General features: G+C 39.9%; 2 protein-coding genes across 3 annotated transcripts in view; one reads left to right on the top strand and one right to left on the bottom strand.

The window, feature by feature from the left end:
- Positions 1-786: 786 nt before the first annotated feature.
- ARG1 (arginase 1) lies at positions 787-18,171 on the top strand. Its single transcript, XM_072141524.1, has 8 exons — positions 787-1,001; positions 4,792-4,864; positions 8,713-8,887; positions 11,023-11,182; positions 11,761-11,855; positions 13,571-13,675; positions 14,286-14,422; positions 15,979-18,171. The coding sequence occupies exons 1-8, from the start codon at positions 942-944 to the stop codon at positions 16,143-16,145; spliced, it is 972 nt and encodes a 323-aa protein (XP_071997625.1). The 5' UTR covers positions 787-941; the 3' UTR covers positions 16,146-18,171.
- A 3,550-nt stretch (positions 18,172-21,721) lies between these two features.
- The window catches only part of MED23 (mediator complex subunit 23), a 49,439-nt gene continuing 46,491 nt past the window's right edge, over positions 21,722-24,669 (bottom strand). For both annotated transcript variants that reach the window (XM_072141521.1, XM_072141523.1), the window contains one exon: positions 21,722-24,636. In XM_072141521.1, coding sequence (XP_071997622.1) covers positions 24,451-24,636 — 186 coding nt within the window. In that variant the 3' untranslated portion in view covers positions 21,722-24,450. The remainder of the gene's footprint in view (positions 24,637-24,669) is intronic.

The raw sequence follows: 24,669 nt of genomic DNA, 5'->3' as shown, positions 1-24,669 counted from the left end.
CTAGATCTCAATCACTAGAAGAACCACCTATGCAATTACTAAGTTTATAAGAAGCAGGAGTTTAGATGAATAAACTCAATGGGGAGATTTATTATATACTAGAGATTTACATGACAGTGCATGGCGTAATCCGTGGCCATCGCCCAATCCAGCCTCCTGATAAATTTTGCGTCTGTAGCACCCTGGGCAGTTCTACCCCAGGTCCAACATGGTGTACAATTGTGCTTTAGACTGTACCAGGAACTGGCACAGGTTATGGGCATTCCACCAGGAATGGAAATAGGTCATACGCCAATATACTAAGAGGAAGAGCTCTCTGTAGATCTCAATCTGGGCCTGGTGTAGAATTCTACAACAGTCTAAGACAACTTATGTCAAATGTACCAGCTAGGGGCATCCCAGAATAGAACGAATATGCCAGAAAACACATAGTAAATAAAGGGTCAGTATGCTTGAAAATCACAGATAGCATAGTGAGAAAAAAAAGTGTGTATAAGAAGTGTGTATAGGCTCTAACTCCCTTTAGGGCCCGTTAACTATCTTTTTTATCTAGTGTTAGGCATAAACCAGGATGAGCTAAAATAGACAAATGTCTTTTCTTTATACTTTTACTCATTTATGATCCACACCTGGTTTTGGCTTCCAAAATTAACAAAAGAGCCAAATGTTGAACTAGTATGATCATTTTAATAAACTATGTATAAACAAGCTGGATAGATCAGATAGAACAAGCAGGAGGTTGTCCACTATCATCTGCTGTTTTATAACGGCATCACTAGGCAAATACAGGATTGCAGCAGCTGATGCAAAAGAAATGCATTGCATAATTTTTGTTCCTGGGTGGAGATGTTACACCTCTCTAACTCTTAATAATACACAGTAGAAATGTACAAAAGGAGAATGCTAGCAGGCAGACTTACACACAAGAGACAGCAAGCAGAATGAGTGGAAGGACTAAGAGATCAGTGGGACTTATTGGAGCACCTTTCTCCAAGGGCCAGGTGAGCAGATTCCCACCATTAATGCTTATTCTTGTAAGTTACGCAGAAATAGAAGCCAGATGTAATCAATTAATAATTTACAGATTTGGTTTTATATGGTGACATCAAGTTTTGACATATTATTTTAATTTTTGCATTCAATAAATATATGCATTTTATTTTATTTCTATGTAATCTGTCTCCTGTAAACCAGTTTCTTTTGTTGTCCTTGGCAAGAAATGACACCTTCTAGATTTCTTGCATTTCTTTTAAAAAATGAATTTCTTTAAGCTGTATTCTTTTTTAGAATAATTAATTGTAGGCTAAATATTAAAATGATATAAGAATACATGTTCACATATGCATCAAGCTGAGATAAAGTGCGTGGCTAGGTGTGTGTGAACAATAATAGATAAGTATTGCTTTTTCTCATGCTGAGATTCTTTCCCAGGGTCACTATTCACAAACTTTTTTGAAATAATGATCAAATCAGTGCATTTAGTCAGTAATGCATATGGATTTAAAATGAGACCAAACTCAGGCTTCCTGCACACAACATATGCAGTTGCTTGAACCCCAAATAATGGTCCCTTTTGTTGCCCGACGGTAAGAAAAAGAATACCTGAGCAGCAAACTTGGGAAAGAATAGGACCTGCACTATATTAGTTCTTAGGTATCTTTTTTGCAACTTTTGATGAAGTTTTCAATGCTATGATTTTTAGGACTGTACAATCTTTTGATCACTTTTTATTGAGATTTTAATATTTTTCAAAAGTGGCAAATAAGTGCCATTTTTGACTTTGGGAGCTATTTTCCATTATGGGGTTAAATGCAGTGAAAAACACTTATTATATTTTGATAGATCGGGCATTTTCGGATGCGGAAATACCTAATGTGTTTATGATTTTTACTGTTTATTTATATTTATATCAGTTCTAGGGAAAGGGGGGGGTGATTTGAATTTTTAGGTTTTTTAATTATAATTTTTTTTAAAACTCTTTAAAATTTTTACTTTTACTATTAACCCTTTACTTTAACCCTAGGTTGTCTGATTGGCAGTATATGGGGATTTTCTTCCTCATTCATTACAATATGCAAATCACACATTGTAATGAATGGATTGAAATGAGACAGCCTCGGGTCTTCGGAAGATCCAAGGCTGTCATGGCAACGGATCGCTGTTCGCAAATGATGTCACGGGGAGCGGCGATCTCCAACAAGATGGCGGCGCCCACGTGCCATCTTTTTGAAGCCGCTGGCAGCTTTGCTAGCACCAATCGCGGGTGTTACCGGTAAGTCTTTGCTGCGATATGCAGTTAAGACTTGCCGGCTATGGAGACGGCTCAGCCCGTGAGCCCTCTTCAAGCACCTGCAGCCGACCCGTGACATGCCATTACATCACGGGTCGTGAAAGGGTTAAGAATTTATATTTATTTATTTGCAAAATGAGATAACCTGTGGCAGGAATAGAACATTGTCCACACTTAACTACAATATACTATACTACATTGTCAAACCTGAATCAGTTACAAAATTTCTTAAAAATTTCTTGATCACCAAGATAAATTTTTAAGCCCCTACACCAGTTTTCTGTCAAACTTTGCACATTCTTTCATGTGCAAACTGCTTGCACCGGTATTTAAGAAGTGTCTGTATCACATATATGTTGCACGTGACCCTTTTGTGTCGCAGCTGCACTATTCTTCATGCAACACAAAATTCGTCATTGAAATGCACATGCGCTACATTTAACATGCAAAGAAGTTCAGGGGCCACCAGATTCATGAAAAATGTGCGCCACAGTTCTTGAATCTGGAGTCCTCTGCGCTGTATACAAGCAAACTGCACATAGTGGTGCTTGCACTGTTTTTAGTAAATGTGCCCTATGTCTTTTAGAGCTTTTTCCTCAGGGCACAATCATACAATGCGTTGTGTCACGTTTTTGACGCATACCAAAGGCTTCAGCCTTGATCACAAATTTAGGTTATATTGTGTTTCCACTGTATTTGCTAAAACGCAATGTAACCTCAGCATGTGATCAAGGCTGAAGCCTGTGGAATGCAACGCATTGTGTGAATGCACCCTCAAGGAAATCATTAGCTAAAGCTAAAAGTTTTTAAGTGTGGGTAAGCCGTATACACTAAGGCTTGAGGTTAGTTTTACACTTTAAAAGAAAATTATCACTTTAAAAGAAATCACCAATTTTCTTTTTGACTTAAAAATAACCTAGCTAAACATTTCCCATTTTCTAATCTGTTCATATCTGATGGTAGATTTGATTTTGCCACCCTTGCCTGAGATCTCAAACCAGCACTTAGTGATGTGCATCACAGAAGTCTCTTGGCTATATACAGCAATGGTTTGGCTCTGACTCATTTATGTCTATGGAGCTTTCTAGACATGCTCTCTGCAGATAGGATGTGCAGATAAGCTTGGACTCCATATAATGTCAGTCATGGAGGCAATGATTGTGTTTTCTGCTAAGGTATCATATAAAGTAAGCCTCAGTCTATTGGTAGGTTTAGTAGCCAGAGACAAAATGCAGCATAGTACTTGAAAACTTTTTTTTTAAAATCTATATCTTCCTCACTACTATGCAGTGTCGGCATAGGCTTAGACTAAAACAGTCTCCGGCTCCCTAAATTATTCCCTAGTTTATCATACCAAATAGATACAGCTCTCCTCAACCCCATGGATTCATTATGTACAGCCTTATGTGGCCACCCCCCCCCCCTCCCCAGCAGCTCTGGACCCGACACTTGCCAGGGTTGGCGCTGGCCCTGCAACTATATATCACTTATTCTAAAGCAGTGCTTAATTTAGAAAACCCAGATACAACCCACATAATGGCTGTTACTGTGTATGTATACTTCTAATGTACTGCATAAAATACAAGTGTTTTGGAGAGACAAATGTGTGTGCACAAGCTGTTCTGCACTTAAATAAATGGGACCACGCTACTACTGAGGCTAAATAGCCACAACAAACCAGATTAACATTAACAATTGTGCCCATTTGGAATACATGTTGTATCTATTTATCTATTTTTGTCACATTAGTTGAAGCTGTCCTTGAAAAAACTCAGATGGCACTCAGGTGCACCTGAGCACCATCCACTTATTTTCACCCAACCATTGTATTTTATTGTACACAAGGATCAGCGCAAAGACTAAGACACAATCTACTTTTTAATTGAACTAACAAATTATTATTTAAACCAGTGGTAAGTTAAAATGTAAAGCATTTCAGTGACTTGCCAATGAGGTAATATTGCCCATGCCCTCTGTATGCCATCCATTTTATCATTGACCCACTGACTTCTGTGATACACAAGGGTCAGAGAAAATAGTTATGATCGTTCATACAGTCCATTACAATAATAGCCATGGGCACTGATCCATTTAAAAATATTACATTTAGTGAAGCCGTGTGCTGACTGTTCAAAAGCACACAAATAACTTTCACTAGCCACCGGCCTTAGTGTAGCCATGTGCTGTCTGATTAAAAAAATGATGGCTCTCATTACTGCTGTGGAAGTGAGATATCTGTTGCATTGTGCACATCGCTTCTGTGTGACAAATGCAACCACAGGGATCATTGGGAATAGCTATAATAGCTCCAGTCTTCAGTTATTTTATGATTACTGATTATCATAATGGAAATGTGTCAACATGTCAACTCTCCTATTTAGTTCTTTATTACCCATTGTAGCCATGTAGCCTACATGGCTTCTCCATTACAGACTTGACTTATACAATGTATAACCATATAAAATAATGTATATAAAACCACTTAATTTTTTTCATTTTAGCCACGAGGTGGGGTGGAAGAAGGCCCAGTGTATATAAGAAGAGCTGGCTTAATTGAAAAACTGGAAGAGCTTGGTAAGATGTGACAAATTTTCAAATGCATTAAAGGCGTTGGACACAACTGAGTTCACTACAGGAAAAGTGGGTCCATGTGTTAGCTGGATTTAGCCCAAGTTAACATACAAAATTTAGCCAACATGTCATGCACGGTGTGTGTTCAGGAAAACTACCATCAAAACACAGCATGATAAACCAGAGGCACTTACTAGGCAGTGTGACTGTGGTCAATGACGAATATTCATTTAGGTGGTATGGGTGGGGACCTGAGGTCTTCGGCTTCTCAGGGGCCCATGCCAGTCCATACTTGGGCCCCATATGAAGATTGTCAGGTTAAAAAAAAAGCTATACTCACCTCCAACTTCTTCTACCCGCAGCTCTGGGTTTTTTTTTAAAAGGGGTCTCTGCTGTGGACATTTTATTAAAGGGGCCTCTTCTGTGGCCAATTCATTAAAGGAGGAAGAGATTAGGCCTTGGGCAGGAGGTTAGTTTGGACGCTGCCGGGCCCTAGTTGTGTGAACAACCCAGGGCCCATAGGACACTTAATCAGCAACTGGCTGTAGTAATCTTTTTATAATTGTTATTCATGGCTTCTTTCCTCCTAAAATGAACTTTCAAAATTATGCTTATCCAGAATGGCTTCGAGGGAAATTCTCAGAACCCATTTGTGCTGCAGATTCACTTCCCCCTCCCACTGTGTACTGAAACTTCCTGTGCTGCAGTGAGAGTACATCAGGAAGTGCCGAGCAGGAGCAGTGGGGCAGGGTGAGACAGTCTAACAGCCTGTGAATCTGCTGTATAGAAGGGTTCTGGGAACCTCCCCTGTAGCCTGATTGGATCATTACCATTATTTTAGAAGTTGATTTTAGAAGGAAAGAGGCCATGAATAACAAATACAAGAGGATTTACACAGTCACAGTGCCTGGAGTAAGTGTCCTGGGTTTATCATAATGGATTTTGATGGTAGATTTCTTTTAAATACCACTAAGACTCATGCTCACATCTCATGTACATATCAATTTTTTTTAACAGACCGAGTGTCCATTCTGCGCAGATCTTCAGGCCGTCTATACACTTTGCAAAACTAGGCAAAGTTTAGTTATCGTCAACTTCCATCTCTTTGTAGGTCTTCTGTTTCAATTCAAGCACAAATAAAGGTCTTATCCCTAGGATTTTCCACCTTTTGTATGATTGAGATTCCCTCAATCACGAAAGGTAGAACTTCAGAAAAAATATCACAGTATTGCACAGAGTTTCACCTGAATAACATTTTTTGTTTAATGTAATAATTTATTTGGAATTTTATTCTACACAACTGAGAACTCAATAGAAATGCAGCAATACCAGGAATTGTGAGTAAAGTTTTATTATGAAACCCCCTTCCTGCCTTTTCATGCTTTACTCATCTTGTGATACGTGCAAATTTACACAGGTTTTTTTTTTCCAGACATAGATGATGATGAGTTTCTTAGATTCAAGGATTGTGCAATTTCCTGCAGACATCTTCACTACTGTTTGGAAACAGGGTCTTTAGGAAACAGGGTCTAGCAGGAACAGAAAATGGTTTTTTTCAGACTGTTCCCACCACTATTTTTAGTATGCTGTAGCAAATTTCATATTCAATGCAACTAAACAATCCCATAGGATTATCACTCCTCCACCAAACTTTACACTTGGCACTATACAGTTAGAGAGGTTACGTTCAGAATTGACATTTCACTAAGTGACATGTGATAGAATGGCATGTTCTACAGAACGCAATTCATTCCAGTGTGGTAGTGCATTAGGATGCCGCCATTATATAATACATATGTAAAGGTAGACTGCATGGCCAAGCACTAGACCTTTAGACTTGTGGCAATGGGATCAAATGATACAACAGAATTCACTTCAATTCCAGGACACAATTTTACAAAAATTTGTATTTTAAACTGTAGTAGTTAACTTCCAGTCAACATCAGTGTAATAGCAGGGTGTGTCCTCAAAACTGATTTCAATGGTTAACAATAGGCACTCATGTAGATTATTGTTCATGCGGTAGTACCACTGGTTAAAAGAATGAGCAATTGTCCAATAATTCGTAAGTTTAAAGGGGTTTTCTGAGAAACTTTTTGGTACTGCTGGTAACTATACAGTGTATTGAGGAGGGGATGTGTTGATCTACAGTGAATGTGTGGGAGTCATGTGCTTCTGCACTGAATTGTGTGTGTGACCTCAGCCTTCTTCTAGCAGTGCCTAAAGCTCCCACAGAAAGATGTTGATGTCCTATTTAAAAACAATATATTTTAAGCATATATACAATGTACTGATAGTAGTCATAATTGCCATAAAATTTTATTTAATTTTATTAATTCATCTAAAAACTCATACAGAATACAAAGACTCAATTGTAATGTGATTCTTGTAAGCACTAATGTATTACACAAACATTAATGGGAATCACAGTGTGCAGAAGCCAAATCCACTGACTATCCCACCAAATAATTACATGGCATAACATAAAGGGACTTATTTACTAAGGGTCCCGCAACCGCACTTTCCTTGGATATTCTGACGTTTTCGGGAAATGCGCCACTGGGACAGACATTTAGAAGCGGATTTTGGTGCACGTGAACGGCTTTTGGCGCAATAGCGCAGACTTTCATGCAACATAAATCAGGGACGGGCCGTCGGATGATCCGACGGATTCAGACTGAGCGCGGGATTCAACTTTAAAATTGTGTCACAAGACATGCACTTACATACGCCAGGAAGAAGAAGGTGAACTCCGGCGGACACACAATCTAATTGAATCGCGGCAGAGTGCATTGTCGTCGGACAATGCACTTTCGGGAACTCCTGCGGACTGGGTAAGTAAATGTGCTCCTATGTGTCTGTGCAGCAAAGTAATACAATGACAATGATAATACAGAAACTGACATACCCGGTATTGAACCCCTCTCAGCCTAAGCCCTGGCTACTCTGTCCTGTCTAACAATTATGGGTAATGTCAGTTATGTGTTTTTTTGTATTTGATGTCTATAATGGAGGGGTTTCCAGTGCAACTTAGATTTGATTACTTGAGATTGTTGTGCTTAATATACCGTATATACTTGAGTATAAGCCAACCTGAAAAACTGGGAAAACATATTGACTCGATTATAAGCCTAGGGTGGGAAATGCAGCCACTACTCTCTAATAAAATGTCCAGTAGTCTTCCCTCATCAATAAAATGTCCACAGCAGCCCCTCCAATTAATAAAATGTCCAGCATAGTGCCCCCATTAATGTAATGTCCAGCAGAGTGCCCCATTAATGTAATGTCCAGCAGATTACACCCATTAATAAAATGTCCAGCAGAGTGCTTCCATTAATAAAATGTCCAGCATAGTGCCCCCATTAATGTAATATCCAGCAGAGTTCCCCAATTAATTTAATGTCCAGAGGAGTTCCCCCACTAATGTAATGTCCAGCACAGTTTCCCCATTAATAAAATGTCCAGCAGAGTGCCACCATTAATGTAATGTCCAGCAGAGTGCCCCTATTAATGAAATGTCCGGCAGAGTTCCCCCATTAATGTAATGTTCAGCAGAGTCCCCCCATAAGAATAATGTCCAGGGGAGTCCTCCCATTAATGTATTGCCCACAAGAGAGCCCCCTTAATAAAATAAACGTAGTACTCACCCTCTGGCGATGACTCCTGGCATCCTCTTCTCTTTGCAGTAAGTCTTTGGGTTCCCGGCCAGGTTGGCACATGAACGTCTATGCAATCTGCCGGCACACAAACTATGACGTCAACAGACACTGTGCTGAAAATCTTGGCATATACTTAAGTACATATAGTACTTCTACTTTCTACTCATTTATTTTTCACTTGTTTTGTGACAGAATATGACGTGAAGGATTTTGGTGATCTGCATCTTCCTGAGTTACCCAATGATGAACCATTTCAAAATGTTAAGAATCCACGGACTGTAGGCCAAGCTACTGAAAAGGTTGCTAAAGCCGTTGCAGAAGTCAAGAAGACCGGCAGAGTGTGTCTAACCCTTGGTGGTGATCACAGGTGTGGCTATGTTTATATAAAAAAATTATGTGTTTAACCCCAATGACTGCCATAATGGCTTTATACAGCATCATTAAGGGTACTGTGATGCAATACCTTTCAACAGCACTGTATCAGAAGAAGAATGCAGGACATCAGGACCTGCTGCCGTGCTGGGCTGTGTTATTTCAGGCCCCCCTGGCACTAACACTTGGGATTGGAGAACCTCTAATCCGGCGTGTTTAACCCCTTAGACACTGTGATCAATCATGGTACAGAAGAACTGAGGTCCCTCTACACTCATCGGCACCCCCCAGCAACTATCACAGAGTGCCAATGGTGTTTCATGTCACCTCTGAGGGACCTCCTGTGCTGCCTGTATTAGCTTTTTATTAGGACATGCCAGAGGAGTGGTCTAATAAAAAGCCTGTCAGTGGCTGACAGGATAATGCACTGCACTGCATAAGTTGTCCACTACTACTACTGTCAGTGTTCCCTTGTAGGCTAAAGTAATCCAAAATGTAAAGGAAAAAAGTTCATAAATCACCAACACACAAAAATCGCCCATCCATTATAAATAAAACTGTAAATCACACATACTTTATAGTTCCACACCCGTAACCAACCCAGGCTAAAAATCTATAATAGTATTCATCCACTAAGAAAAAAAAAAAAGTTAAAAAAAAAGGAAATTCGATACCCAAATATGCAATAATAATTTTTTTTTTACCCCAAAAGAATTTCCTAATTCAAATGTAGGTCATTTAAAAAAATTTAGAAGAACATTTTAATTTGAAAAAACAATGTCAGATTTGCTTTCTTTTTTTTAAATATACTGAACACAAAGGTTTGATAAAAGTTCAACAGGAGAACATACAAAATTTAAAATTGTGCTAAATTTCATCCTCTAACAAACAAGACCCTATATAGCGATAATAAGCGAACAAGGTCTCCGACCTTAATTACTCCTGCACGGACAACCTTGGCCACAGGTGTTTGTGACGCAGAATGAAAGAAGAAAAATCTCCAGCTGGAGACAGGAAGTCGGTTAGTAGATAAAAAATCCCAAATTTATTCAATTCATGTTAAAAAATTAATTTGCATATGGAAAAAACAGGTGGACATGAAGGCAAAAAAGTCTACACGTTTCGGTATTACACCTTATTCATGGCTATATAGCTATGTTGACTGGAAAAAAAAAAGGTATATCTCCTATCAGGCATTGACAAAAAAACTGAAAAATAGCCTGGGTATTAATGTGGGGAAAAAAGTGCAAGTTAAAGGTATTAATTGAAAAAAAGATTCAAAGTCACCTAGGGGAAGAGCTGCAAGATATACTTCATAATTCTCAAGAAAATAGAAAAAAAATCCTCAGATTTTATGCAGTCTGTATGATACTACGGACACACTGTAAAGTACAGCTATTAAAATTGATGAGCACAATTAAATGGGTCAAACAAACTCATGGCTGCTCTATGGGAAAAAAAAATTGACTACAACTGGGGATATTTATCCTAATGCAGTTTATAGCGCAATTCAATGACAAGCAGGACCTGGTGTAGAATTACCGTAATTTGGGCGCACAGACCTGAGCCCCTTGGTGCTGGTGGAACCTGTCAATAAATTTCCCAATTTAATTATTTTGATATAAAGTTTGGTGTCCCAGGTGGTTCTTTAGCCCATTGTGTTTATAAAAGTGAAGATAGTAGATGACTGCTTTATGGCCAAATTTTGTGGATCAACTAAAGTGCAGAAAATAGGGCTCTATGCATTATAGTGAAATACGCTGCAAGGAGTCTCTGCTTACCCACAGAACATCAGTGTCAAATCAAGATGACATCTGGGAAGCAGGCACTCCTTGTGTCATATATCACTACGATGATGCAAGGCATGGGCATAGTCCTTGATTTTGTGGACTTCAAACTTTTCTGCTTGTGTGTGGCCTTTGGGAAGTAGCCACTTCAAAGAACACAGTGGCATAACAAAAGTGCTGGAGAGTACATCAAAAACTTTTACTTTGACATATTCATGGTCATAATAGTAGTCATAGGATGTTTTAACGGAAAAAAATTGACCTCAATCGGACCAGATGTCCCAAGTCAATATGTTGTGACATTCTATTTGTTTACTCTTACCTTTTGTTTGTGCTGACACAGCTTGGCAGTTGGGACAATCGCAGGTCATGCTAAAGTTCATCCTGATCTGTGTGTAGTTTGGGTTGATGCCCACGCTGATATCAACACTCCATCAACATCACCCAGTGGCAACCTTCATGGACAGCCGGTCTCTTTCCTTATAAAGGAACTACAAAACAAGGTAAACAATGGCTTGTGTTATCATCATGTCCTAATCATCTTTTTGTACTGTGGGAAAGTATAGTGTAGCTGTTTTTAAGGCCCCATCCCCATGACAAAGATATGTCAGCTTCCATAACTTAGGTTTGGGCTATCGGTTTCTAACGGCACTTGCAAGAACAATGTGGCTTAGTGGTTATATATGTTTTCTCCATTTGGGTGGGTTTCCTCCGGGTCTTCCGGTTTCTTCCCACACTCCAAAACATACTGGTAGTTTGATTAGATTGTGTGCCCCATTGGGGATGGGCACCGTTATGGCAAGCTCTGTGTAGCGCTTCGTAATCTGTGTGGGCTATATAAATAAAATAATTATTATTATTGCCTGCCTTCTGATGAACTTGATGGAAATAGCATAAGCTCAGATACTGTGGCTGATCAATTCTGCTTACTTGCCACAAACCTATCATGAAAGATTCTGTTATCTTGAAGTTGATTGCCAGACTTATAGGATTGCTGGAGGCTGAAAATAAAAACAACACCATAAACAGTTCATAAGAATAATTTTAGTTTCTTTCACTAAGCTAAACACTTGCCTTTTAGGTGCCAGACATCCCAGGATTCTCTTGGGTGACTCCTTGTCTATCTGCTAAAGACATAGTCTATATAGGACTGAGAGATGTGGACCCTGGAGAACAGTAAGTTCCTCCTCAATGTGGAACATGACATTTGTTGAAAGATTTTATGTTTATTAAATATTTTATACAAGTTACCTATGCAAAATCCAATACAGGGTCTTCTCTGCTCTAGTGCTGTTTTAAAGGGAAATTGTTTTTTTAAAAGAAAAAAAGCCAATAGATATAATAAAATAGAATTTACAATAATGAACATAAAATGTAGCTTTTCTTATTTTTGCTGCTTTGTTAACTTCTGTAGTAATATATATATTACTTTACATTATTAAGTCAGAGATTGCAATTGTAGCATCAAAAAATCAGGTGAGTGGAATGATTATGTAATATTTCATCCTGAGTATGCACTACTTCAGCATAATAAACCCTTGCTGACCAGTGAGCTTTGTAAAGGGAACCTGTCATCATGAGCCCTTTTTGTGTCTCCCCCATGTCCCCATAGAGAGTACTGTATGCATTGCCAAAGAGTTTTTATATCTTTTTCTGAAAAAAGAGATTAATTAGATGAAAGCTTACCTTTCTGTGTGTAGAACTGTGTCCCCAGTCCCATGGGAGTGGCCAATGAGAAGAAGTTTCCCCACCACCCTCGGGAAACTGCTCTGTCGTGAATCTATTTCAAATTTAAGAAAACCCTCCTATGTCCCCCATATCTCCTCACCCCCCCCCCCTCCTCCAGGGACACGGGGGGAGGCTCCTGATGACAGCTCCCCTTTAAGTTTTTGTCTGGGTGTGTAATCCAACTGTTAATATATTGATGCTGCCATCACAGCCCAAAACCAGCCAATATTGTAAGCAATATTTTTATTACTGCACTGCTTATTCAAGAAGGAGAGAGAGAAAAGAAGATGCATACTAGAAATTCAAATTATAATGTACATGTGATGACAAGTCCCAAGGTGGGTCACCCCCACTACAGTGATTATGGTAGTTAGAATTTCCCATTGAAACGCATTGGAATATAGGGTGAGGCACTTTTTGGTGTGTAGTCTCCTAATCTGTTGCAGGTCAAATCAGGGATCAGGGATGATGGATGAAGAGTCCAAGAGACCTTTTGGCAGATAACATGCTCAATTCACCTTACACATGCCTGCTGGTTACATTTCCAATAAAGAAGAGGCACAGTTCATTAGTGACTGGTTGACTTTTAGGTCTCTTTGTGCTGAGTAAGAACACTCTTCTCTCATCTATTCCTGATTGTTTTTAAGGTTCCTTAAGATCCTCTTGGGTATCCAAAGGCAATTTGCAGGAGACTGATGTCCTGTCTTTTATTTTGTTTATTTCAAATTCTGTAAGTCTTGTCCTGGTAGTCTGGATTCTTGAAAATCTTCTAAATATCAGTGATCGTCTTGGTCCAATCTTATAGGGAGACTATCTCTATATGACCTCGCAATTGAAAAGCCTATTTTAAACTGGATGAAAATACAAACTCCCATTTAAACGATTCCTTTAGGCAGAGCTAGCTTATACAGCTTAGGTTCTCCCTAACCTACTAATTTCTGCAGTCCGTAACTGAATAAGGCTGCTTTACAAGGACACCCTTTCTACTGATAGGTGGGAACCATACATGAAAAAAATCAGTTGTGCATTCTTTAACAGAACTTCATATACATAAATATAATATTGCTTAAATATATTGCCACTAATAAATGATACAGATACCAACTGGATGCATCCTGTATACTATGACATTAAATATTTGCTTGTTATATACTTTCTTACAGTCTGATTCTGAAGACGCTGGGCATCAAGTTTTATTCAATGTCTGATGTGGATAGACTGACTATAAACAAAGTGATGGAAGAAACCATTGAATACTTAGTGGGAAAGTAAGTGCCAATAAAGGATATGAAAAAGTCCCCTTCAGTAGCTTTGTCAACTATTTGTAGTAAAGTGACATTAACTAAAGTGCAAATCTACACAGTAGAAGTGACATGACAACTGGTTAGACTGGAAATTAAATGGAAGAGAGTGTTACATATTGCATAGAAGAATCCACTTTGGGTGTATTTATATACATATCTATATAATGCCACATATTTCTTTCTAGGGAGTGGTGATAGCGTTACGCCTGCAGTAATAAGCAGTATGGTGGCAAAATTACCAAAAATGTCAACTCACATCCAATAAGTGCAGTGATGTATTATTCACGGAAAAGCCTATAATTGTCTCTAAAAGGTGGAGGTGAAGCTAAATGCACTAATAAATAAATGCATGGTGTAATCATAGGAGCACTACAATCCCAGACGTGTAGCCTTCAGGTGAAAAGTCAAGGCCAGAGGAGCTTTACTGTATTAGGTTATACCTTAACACAAGTCACATAACAAAACCCAGGGCAGAACAAGGAAGGATGAAGGATCATTTGTATAACTGCAAAAAAAACTTCTGTGTTCACATTAACTGTGGTTTAGTGTTTGATTTTACTTTTCATCTTTAAAGGAAGAAGAGGCCAATCCATTTAAGCTTTGATATAGATGGTCTGGACCCAAGTGTAGCACCAGCTACTGGTACACCCGTCCATGGAGGACTGACTTATAGAGAGGGCATGTACATTACTGAGCAAATTTACAACACAGGTAAAAAAAAAAAAAAGCAATTTTTTTTTTATTGGACAATACTAGCAAAAAGGATTCCTTCTTTTTCCATAAACAGTTTAATATATTTGACTTTAAATATCAAACGGTCTCCAACCTGGGTCCAAAACTACAGCAGGCAGTAGGAATTTTACAAAAGGATCCCAAAAGTAGGCCCCTCTCTCCAAGCCCGAGCGCGTTTGATGCTTCCAACTCATCAAACACCCAGTGTGCTGGCTGGAATGTTCATCCCGAATGCTCAGAATACATGCACACAATAAAGGCTGATGTCTACTCAAAGCGCCTGGCTGCGCCTCAATATGGCCAGGTAATGGAGTGGTGAGACAAGCATCTTCGCCGCACCACGACTGTGCATAAAAGATGTTAATGGGAGCCATGAAATACAAGTAATTTGGACAGCTGACAGCCCCCACATATGGCTGTGTGCATAAAGCCCAAATATAAGTATAGTGAGACTCTTGCACACTAGTGTATATTAGAAAAACATATTTTGTTATATACAAATGAAACGAAAAAAATGCAGGGAAGCAGCCCTCCTGGTAAGGATTGGTGTTTATTCACCTATGGTGAGAGGTGTGACGTTACATCTCCTCAGTGGAGCGATTTATATGCTTGAAAATAGCTCCGCTGAGTAGCTGAAATGTCGCACTTTCACCATAGGTCAATAAACACTAACCTTGGCTGAGTGGGTAGCACTTCTGCCTTGCAGTGCTGGGGACCTAGGTTCCATTACCACCCAGGTAAACACCTCCAAAGAGTTTGTATGTTCTCTCTGTGTTTGTATGGGTTTCCTCCCACACTCCCAAAAAACATACTGGTAGGTTGTTTAAATTGTGAGCCCCATGGGATGCTTTGTGCAGCGATGCATAATCTGTAGGCGGCGCTATATTAATAAAGAATGATTATTAACCTTCACCAGGAGGGCTGCTTCCCTGCAGTTAGTTTTCTATTAACTTCTACTTGTCTACGGGAGTTGGGTTGGTTCTAAGGTTTACACACCTAGGCTGCATTCACACAATTCCCAGTCCTGTATTTCCATGTGGTATGAATCTGTGTATACATGACATTTTTCATCTGTATGTGCATGTAGGTTAATGTATAAAATACTGTGGCAAATGATGGCTGGCTGACAGAATGCACCTCCCACTGGTTCTGGTCTCCCTGGATACTACACCTATATACGGAGCTTACGGTGCACAGCACATATTTTATACGTTCCCATAGACTTCTATGGGGCGTATTGACAGAAATACATGATAAAATAGGACATACTCTATATTTTTTTACGTCTTGAAAATTATACAGTCCGGTGCACAATACGGCCATTCAATGGATGAAAATCAAATAGCAGAAAATTTTAATGGATGAAATCAGACAGTAGAAAAAGTTATAAGGAAAGTCTAGAAAGCACTTTAAAAAAAAATCCAGTTTTTTTTTTCATGGTTTGGCATCTGGTAGATTCACTCCCTGTTTTGTCATATTATCCTCTTTCTATTTAGTTAAAGCATATTAAAATATTTTATTTTTCTATAATTCAGGTTTATTGTCTGCTGTGGATATGATGGAAGTCAACCCATCTCGTGCAGAAACGGAAAGAGATGCAAAGCTGACTGTGAACACTTCCCTCAATATTATCCTATCCTGCTTTGGAAAGGCACGGGAAGGATTTCATGCATCAGCACTTTATCTTCCAGACATCAGTTAAATTATCATCCATCCAATACTTCTACATTTTATTTTAATCTTTCGCTGCTTGCAAATCTAGGAGCATCTATTAAAAGATGGATATGCATATTAGAATCATGTCAGCTAAACCTGCAATCTAATATGAAAGGTGTTGACCCATCTCTGCCCCAGCACCAAATGTCAAAGGGGGCAAATGGAATTTCTTGCAACTGCTTAGATTAAGTGACCTGTTAAAAATACATGCACGCTTCCATAAACCTGGAAAAAATACACTCAAAGGGGTTATCTGGTTTTAAAAAATTGATCACTTATTCTTCAGCTAGGTGATCATTGGCAGTTGGTCTGTAAAGGTCACCCTCTGCAGATCAACTGCTCTGGTGAGCACCACTTCCACATAGCATACTGGTGACATGTCTATTTGTCATTTGGCCTGTGTGTACCATGTACAGTAATGAGCTTGGTAAGTAAATTTGTAAGTCTGGGCCAACCTCTTTAAAGGAAATTTACCATTAAAATCAAGCACCATAAAATTATGCTAATAAGCCCGAAGGGCTCCTGGGGGTGTTACCAGACACCCTTCATGCTGCAGATTCACAAACTGTTACACTGTCTGCCCTCCCTCTGTCTCTTGTAATTTGAAGCCAAAAGAGGAAAACATGTAATGGAAAATGCTCCTCTCACAGTGCAACAGCGAGTGAAGCTGCAGCAGGGGAGGGGGCCTCTGGTAACACTCCCAGAGCCCTTATGGTTTATTAGAATAATTTTAGAAGGAATGAAGCATAACAAATATAAGTAGATTACCACAGTCACAGAGCCTGGATTTTCATGGTAGATTTTCTTTGAAGAAGGGGATGTCAGGCCAAAATCATGTTTGATATGAGAGGCTGACTTTAGAGGCAATTGTTTGCATACAAAGAAATGTTCATGTAAAACAATTATGCACATCATTTGAAATCATCTTTGCAGATCTATACATTAACCAAAATTAAATGCAATAATATATATGTAATCTTTTCACACTATTTCCCAGCTGATTTAGTGATACCATCTTCATTAGTAGTTGAGTACCCTTGTTATTGCACCGCTTTATGTTTTATACATCTCAAATCTTCTTAACCAGAGTAACAAACAGGAACAAACTTTATATAAAATTATACAGTAGAGCACAATATACTATTTTTGATTCAGGAATGTTGAATTTGACTGCCTGATCTGTTTGCTGTTAGGACTCATTTGCCTATTAACAATGCATTTGATCTGAGCAGTTACATGTGTGGAGAAGCTCACACAAGTTTTACCGTTTTGAGGCTATAGTGCAGTACAGCACTTGGAGTAAAGATGACACTGTAATATTGGTACAGGCAATGGATTAGAAATACATGCATTTCATCTCTATATCAAGCATTACACCTCACGATCAGTACAATATAAGGATGCAATGCAAAACAGAGTTAGCTTTTCAAGTAGGTAAGGTATATATGTTCAGAGGTGAAATATATACTGTAAAAATCCATCATAAACCAGGGGCACTTGCTCGTAGATCCAGGCACGGTGACTCATGGTGACGCATGGTAATCTACTCAAGTTTCTTCTCCATGGTCTTCCTCCTTCTAAAATAAACTTATGCTAATGAGCCTAAGGGTTTATGGACATGTTATCAGAGTAACTCCATGATGCAGATTCACAGGATGTTACACTCTGAAGCAGCACTTCCACTGTGTGCTCACTGCTGCTCAGATTGCAGGAAGTCCAGGGGGAGGGCTAGACTGAGATCTGCTGCTGCCATTTAACAGTAGCTTGTGAAGCCAGTGCACAAAAGGTTGATTTTAGAAGGAAAGAGGTCATGGATAACAAAAGTAAGATTGCCAGTGCCACTGTGCCTGGATCTACGTAATTGTCTCTGGTTTTTCATGCTTGACTTTGATGGAAGATTTCTTGTAACGACTGCAGCTTCTTTTTCAGGTTGTTCAGAACAAACATCTTCAGTCTCTGTAAATTGTAATATTATTGTTTTTATTATTAAAATATACATATACACTTTTCAACTTAACTCTATATTTATTGCAAAGAATGGTGAGGTACAAGATCCCCCTGTTCCCAATCAGGCTTTCTGTGCACATCAAGCTGTGTCTTCTGCAGCCCCCTTTCTAGCCTCTTCTCACTAGACATATTAGGGAAGCAGTCAATGCTCACAGCTCACTGACTATACACTTCCTCCATTTCACAGTTGGTTTCTACTTCTTCCATGCTCCTTGCTCCCCCATGTGATTATTCACTGTATAGACCCTGTATGCTATGTTCAAAATGGCACCGTATTACAGGGAAAGATAGGACATGTCCTATCTTTTGCCCAGGTACGTAGCCGCATCAAACCGCGCCTTATGCCCATTGCTGGCCTATGGGGGACATATATACGTTATAGGCACTATAGGGTTCACCTGCAGGAATAACAGTTATTATGTGGAGCGCTGCGCATTCTGTGTGCGCTATATAAATAAAGGAATTATTATTATGTATTGATAGGGAGGAAATTTGCTTACCGAAATTTCCATTTCTTTTAGTCCGTGAGGCAGCACACATATGGGATTCTTCCTCTAGGTACAATTCAGAAGAGAACAGGTTAACAAGCAGTAGTAGACAATTAAACAATTAGTGTCTTGGCTGGCTCCACCTATATAAGGTCGGAGCACACACAACCCTTGTATGGTATATAGCAATAACGTTTCATCATTTAAGGGCAGGAAAGTTGTGCTGCCTCACGGACTAAAAGAAAAGGAAATTTCCATAAGCAAATTTCCTCCTTCCTTTTCGTCCGTTCAGCAGCACACCTACGGGACTTAGCAAGCAGTACTTATGGGGAGGGATTTTAGTCGCCTTCTGAAGCACCACCTTGTGTAAGGCTGAAACCTTAGGAAGCAGAGAAGTCCATCCTGCAGATATTTATAGATGAGGATGTAGAGGACCACGTGGCTGCTCTGTAGAACTGATAGACATGACAGAGCTCAGCTAAGGAAGCTGATGTAGACTTGGCTCTCAGCTGGTCTGGAGCTTCATGACCAGAGAGACTCAAAAGCCTCTAATGGAGTCCATGATCCATGTGGACAATTTGCCCCCTTATAAAAGTTCTTTGAAAATGTATGGTTTAAAAGATTTGTTCTGAAAACTGTAGAAATCGTTGGATGAAGGCTGAGCAGGAAAGTAACATGATGCTTTTTGGCAGAATGTTAAGGTAGGAATCCTTGAAGGACAGTGCTTGGAGTCCTGCAGTCCTCCTGGACGATGTGGTGGCCCTCAAGCATGAACATGATAGGCTGCTTTTGAGGATTCTCCTGGCTTTAGGCTTTTAGTGGAGACAGAAGATATATCCTTTGTGAGTCGGCGCCCTGGACCTCCACTCAGCGCTGGCCGGGATGTGTCATGTGACGTCACATGTCTTCATGCAGGAAAAAGATAGGATTGCCCGCTGCCTGACACACAGGTGGAGCCGGGTGCGGCAGGCTTAGGGACGGGCAGCCCTCTCAGCATTGTGGCTGCAGCAGCTATGGTCAATAGGGCCAGGCTCGCCAAGGTACACAACGTAAACCACAAAAAAGGGTGAAACTGGTCAGAAAGGGGCCATAACCAGTCCCCACCAAGAAGACAAAACACCTAATGACTTCATACGCAAAGCCAATAAATCAGAATAAAAATATACAATAAAACATGGTAAACTTTATTACCATGTACCACCCCTAATGGTCTGTATTGCATATTTGTTTTCCCTAAGCCTCCACTCTGGATTTATGTTATTTTACTGCGGACTGTATAACATATCACAGGTATCAAGGTTCTCCAGTATGAGAGACCAGCGGCCGGTATACAGCCTGGATATACAATCACTGATACAATGTGCTCCCTCCATCCAGATCAACAAATGGTTAATACCAGGAGCAGCGCTGGGCTGCGGCCTATGCAGGAGGCGACCTAAGCTTCCGATGGAGAGGCACGCAGGGTTAATGAACCACAAGGCCTAGCAGGTGGGAGATGCAGGAGCAATCTCATGTGCTGGGTACATGGTGGCCGATGTACACCACTCAGCTATTACCCCTGTAAGGACAGGAAAACTGTACAGGCTCCTCCGGGCCAGAGACCAGCAGTGGTATGGTATACAGCCTGAGCTGCGGCCTATGCAGGAGGCCATCTAGGCGTCTGCTGGTGAGGCACGCACAGTGATGGACCACAAGGCCCAGCAGGTAGAAGATGCAGGAGCGATCTCATTTGCCAGGTACATGGTGGCCGATACACACCACAGCCTCAGCTATTACCCCTGTAAAGACAGGATAGCTGTACAGGCTCCTCCGGGATGAGGGACTGCATGCAAGCATATACAGGACCTAGAAAAATTATCTGGATAGTTTTTTTTTTTTTCTGTGTAGACACACAGGACCTGAACTCTTCTCTAATACCTAAGAGAAAAAGAAATACAAGGGTTGTGCCTTATATAGGTGGAGTCAGCCAAGACACTAATTGTTTAATTGTCTACTACTGCTTGTTAACCTGTTCTCTTCTGAGTTGTACCTAAGGGAAGAATCCCATATGTGTGCTGCCGAATGGCCGAAAAAGAAATTGTGAATTTCGGGACCAGGCAAAACCTTTTATGTTTATGATCTTGTATAATTTTTTTTTCTCGAGGCACAATGTTATAGATCCTGACAAATGACAGGTCCTAGAGTCTAATAAAGACTTCAGGCTGTCATGGGAATGGATGACATCACAGGGAGCAATGATCCTGCTTTGCTGGCAGTAGTTAAATGGTTAACAACCGCGATTAATGGCATTCAATGGGGATAAATCACTGCTCACGGGTATCAGCAGTGGGCGTTTGCTGCATAATTCAGTAAACAAACACCAGCTATGTAATGCCCAGAAGCGCTTAGCCCACAAGCCTTCTTAACAGCATTATGACTTACAGGTAAGAACATGCACATATACAATATATGCACATTGGATCTCCTTTTCCCAAAAATTAGGCATTGTGTTTGGGTGGCCTAACCAAGTAACGATATAAAGTTGCAGGTAGCACATTGGATGCTAAAACTTATGTAAAATTACCGTATGCTAATTCAGGCTTTCTACTGTCGAGGTGATGGGCTTGAGCAGACTCAATGGCTCCACCTATCTGACACTACTGGGATGAAAATATTGACTGTGATTGTTCACGAAAGAGGGCTAATAAAATAATTCCAACTGTACAAAAATCAGTGCAACATCTGCTAAAGGTTGTAAGGGTTGTGGAAGTGGTGAAATGCATATATGGTCAACACTGAAAACAATAGGTGAAAATTTGTATTTTTCAGCATTACCAAGACCGAAGCGGGCACTTTATTTCTAAAATATTCAAACTGAAAGAATAAGGGTAACATGGAACAATGGTCAGCCTGTCTAGGGTCTGGATTTCATGGACTGGTCACAGCACCAAGGTTGAGACTATAAGCATATTAGTGATACATGATGCAGGGAGTCTCTTCTTCCCGGCCAAACAGCATGGCGCTGTAGTGCAGAGGTTTTGTGGTTCTAACTTCTATAGAGGCCCATTTGTAATAAACACAATGAACGTACTAAAACTGTGTTTAGGCTTTTATTATAAAAAATAATTACACATATTTTAAGTCGAATACGCATAAAATAATTAAATATGACTTAAAATGTCACAGAATGCACACCCGAAACGGTCAAATGTAAGAAATAGTATTCTCCCACTTATACGTTCCTTAAAGGAAGATGGGCAAGTGAGTTGATGATCAAAACTAACAGAAGAATACATAAGACGGACAGGCAAATGCCAAGTTTATGCCTCATCCACTGCAATTACTGCTGTGCTATTCATCAGAAGTGTTCAGTTCTTCAGTGTGATCTCAGCATTCGGACCCCTCACGAATCTACAAGTTATTGAGCATCCGATGGATGAAGAAACTTGGAACATCCGCTTTAAGGCTTACCTGGCCTTACCTTTCAACTGCTTCAAATCAGTAATCCTGTATATCTACATGGGCATAATATAGCTGTATTAAAACAAATATTCATTTCCTGGCACCTTCCCCTCTGCAGTCTTTCAATAAGAAACCTTGCTGCTTTTGTTATTCCTCCCTTCATCTTCTATATACAGGCAGTCCCCTGGTTACGTACAAGATAGGTAACTGCAACCAATTTATTTTTGGTCTCTGTGACAAAATGTTGGATTGTCACCACAACCAGGAATAAAAATAAAGCTTAATTACAGACACCATTGATAACAGTTATAGCTGTTTATTGTAGCCCGAGGCGGCTAAAGTTCAGTATATTACCAACATCCAGAGGTCCGTTTGTAACTAGGGGGTCGTCTGCAACTCAGGTGTTCTTAAGTAGGGCACCGTCTGTATTTCAATGTAATCTGATCTGACACCTCACTGAGCTTCGGTCCATTCTAATAGCAAGATGGAATACAGCAGATTGTAGTTTGACTTTTTTCATCTTCCTCCCTCCTTGCCTAATGTTCTATTCAATGTAAATTGAGAATGAAAGCCTTTGCTTTCATCAGCCATAGCTTCTTACATTTGCAAGCACTTATCATACATGCAAAATTTGGTGAAAATTTAGTGACCATTTAAAGTTTTAACTGTTAAAGGGAACCTACAACCCCGATTCTACCTATAAAGGTAGAAGAGGTGGTAGGTGGATGGATGGGACGTGAGGATAGGCCTCGCCCTCGTCCGGGTCCCCTGCGTTCTGCGCAGCCGCGGCTCGAGCTACTGCGCAGAAGGCCAAAGATGCCGAGGGAATCGGACGAGGGCGCGCAGCTACCAAGAGCTGCGCGACGAAGATTACCTGGTAGGCGGAGTAATGTGGCTACTGGGCGTGGAGTAGCCGCGACTAGTAGCCTCATGTCCGGTTACTCCACGCCCCAGTAGCCGCATAAAAAAAATTTGCATATACATGCAATAAAGTTTTCTAAAAGACACCCGGGACGTGAGGATTAGCCCAAAAAAGGGCTATCCTCACGTGCCATCCATCCACCTACCACCCCTTCTACCTTTATAGGTAGAATCGGGGTGGTAGGTGCCCTTTAAAAAAAACCTCTTGATCTCCTTTTTGTCTCCAGAGGAGGATTCCTAACACTGCACATAAGTGCTGCAATTGCTCATTGGTCTTGGATTAGATGTATCCGCACCACATGCTCTGTAAGTACCAGGAAACATGGGAATGGGAGCAATAAGGTAAATATTCCCTGTAATATAATCAGTACAGTTCAATATATTAGGTGTAGTCAAGCCAATGAAATAAGAGGTGGCCAAAAAAATTACATATCAACCACAGTGAAGGTTTAGCATTGGCGTAAAGTAGACATATCTTGAAACTAAATGACCATTTCTTGTTATACTAATGCACATAAAGTTTTCAGTAGAAACACATGGAGCATAATGTGGGGGAAAAAAAAAATCAGGTTAGTGTAGAAAGAACAATGACTTGAGATGTTCTGCTATTCAACCTCCACTGGTTCAGAAAATTAATGATTACTGGAATATTAAAAGTTTTTTTTTTTTGCTGGCAAACAAACATACCAAGTATCGCTCTTATTTTGAAGCATCAACAATAATAATAAATTTAAAAAAAAAAAAGAAAAAAGTGATTTGTATTTCATTGAACATTGACTACATTTTGGGTGACTACACTGCATAAAGTTGCAGCAAATTATTTACCGTATTTTAAAGATTACGACTGAAAAGGTGTCAAAGTTGTTTTTATACCCAATCATATAAATAAAAGTAACAGTGGCAATCGAGTCCAGTGTATTTGTACAGAATAAGCATAGTATTATTAGCAAGTATAATAAAATGTCTTCGACATTTATTACTGGAACTGCAAAGCCAACAAATTATTAGGCCCATGTACAAATGTTGTAATGATGAACATCCATCTCAAGCTCATAAAAAAATATAGCGGTCTGAAGGGTAATCCATGGGTCTTGTAGATAGGCCTTCAGTATGAGTGATACGCAATGTCATGTGTATCTACTAGAGCTGCATGTTTCGGGTCATGCTCAGTAAGGCTTTTTGTCTTCTGGTTTAGAAAGCAAGTTGCTGTTCTTTTGTGCAAACACAGAATGTTATAAAATATTATTTGTTTCTTCAACTGTTTCCTTAACGAAGTTTAATATGTAAAAAAACTGCTACTTCTGGCAATTCGAAAATATGTACAAAAGGACATCAGTCTAGGAACTGTACAGGTTTTGTTCATGGTTTGAGACCATTCCCCGCTCCCCTCTGCAGTGTCTTCTAGAATGAAACACATCCTTCCGATGGGAGCTTTCACTGTGCAACAGGCAAGGTAACATTGACAGGAACCTGGTTAGCTTGAGGGGCTGGAGATCCACTGTTTATTGGGGGGGCAGGAGGAGGAGGAGGAACGGCGGCTGGTTCCTGTTTGCTAATGTGAGTGATGAAACGTAACCGCAACTTTAAAGCTGGTCGCAGGTTGAAGATGATCTTTTCAACCTGAAGGAAACAAATTTCATGTTTTATGACCAT

The sequence above is a fragment of the Engystomops pustulosus genome, chromosome 3 (genome assembly GCF_040894005.1).
Source record: "Engystomops pustulosus chromosome 3, aEngPut4.maternal, whole genome shotgun sequence".
Lineage (NCBI taxonomy): Eukaryota > Metazoa > Chordata > Amphibia > Anura > Leptodactylidae > Engystomops > Engystomops pustulosus.
The sequence above is the reverse complement of the archived record's forward strand: the minus strand, read 5'-3'. Positions and strand labels throughout refer to the sequence as shown.

What these genes read in the sequence shown, in the direction of transcription:
- ARG1 (XM_072141524.1), top strand. Translation starts at nt 942, where the DNA reads ATGAGTGGAAGGACTAAGAGATCAGTGGGACTTATTGGAGCACCTTTC. An exon ending in ACCCTTGGTGGTGATCACAG is followed by an intron (nt 8,888 to 11,022) that starts GTGTGGCTATGT and finishes GTGCTGACACAG; the next exon opens with CTTGGCAGTTGGGACAATCG. An exon ending in TGAGCAAATTTACAACACAG is followed by an intron (nt 14,423 to 15,978) that starts GTAAAAAAAAAA and finishes TCTATAATTCAG; the next exon opens with GTTTATTGTCTGCTGTGGAT.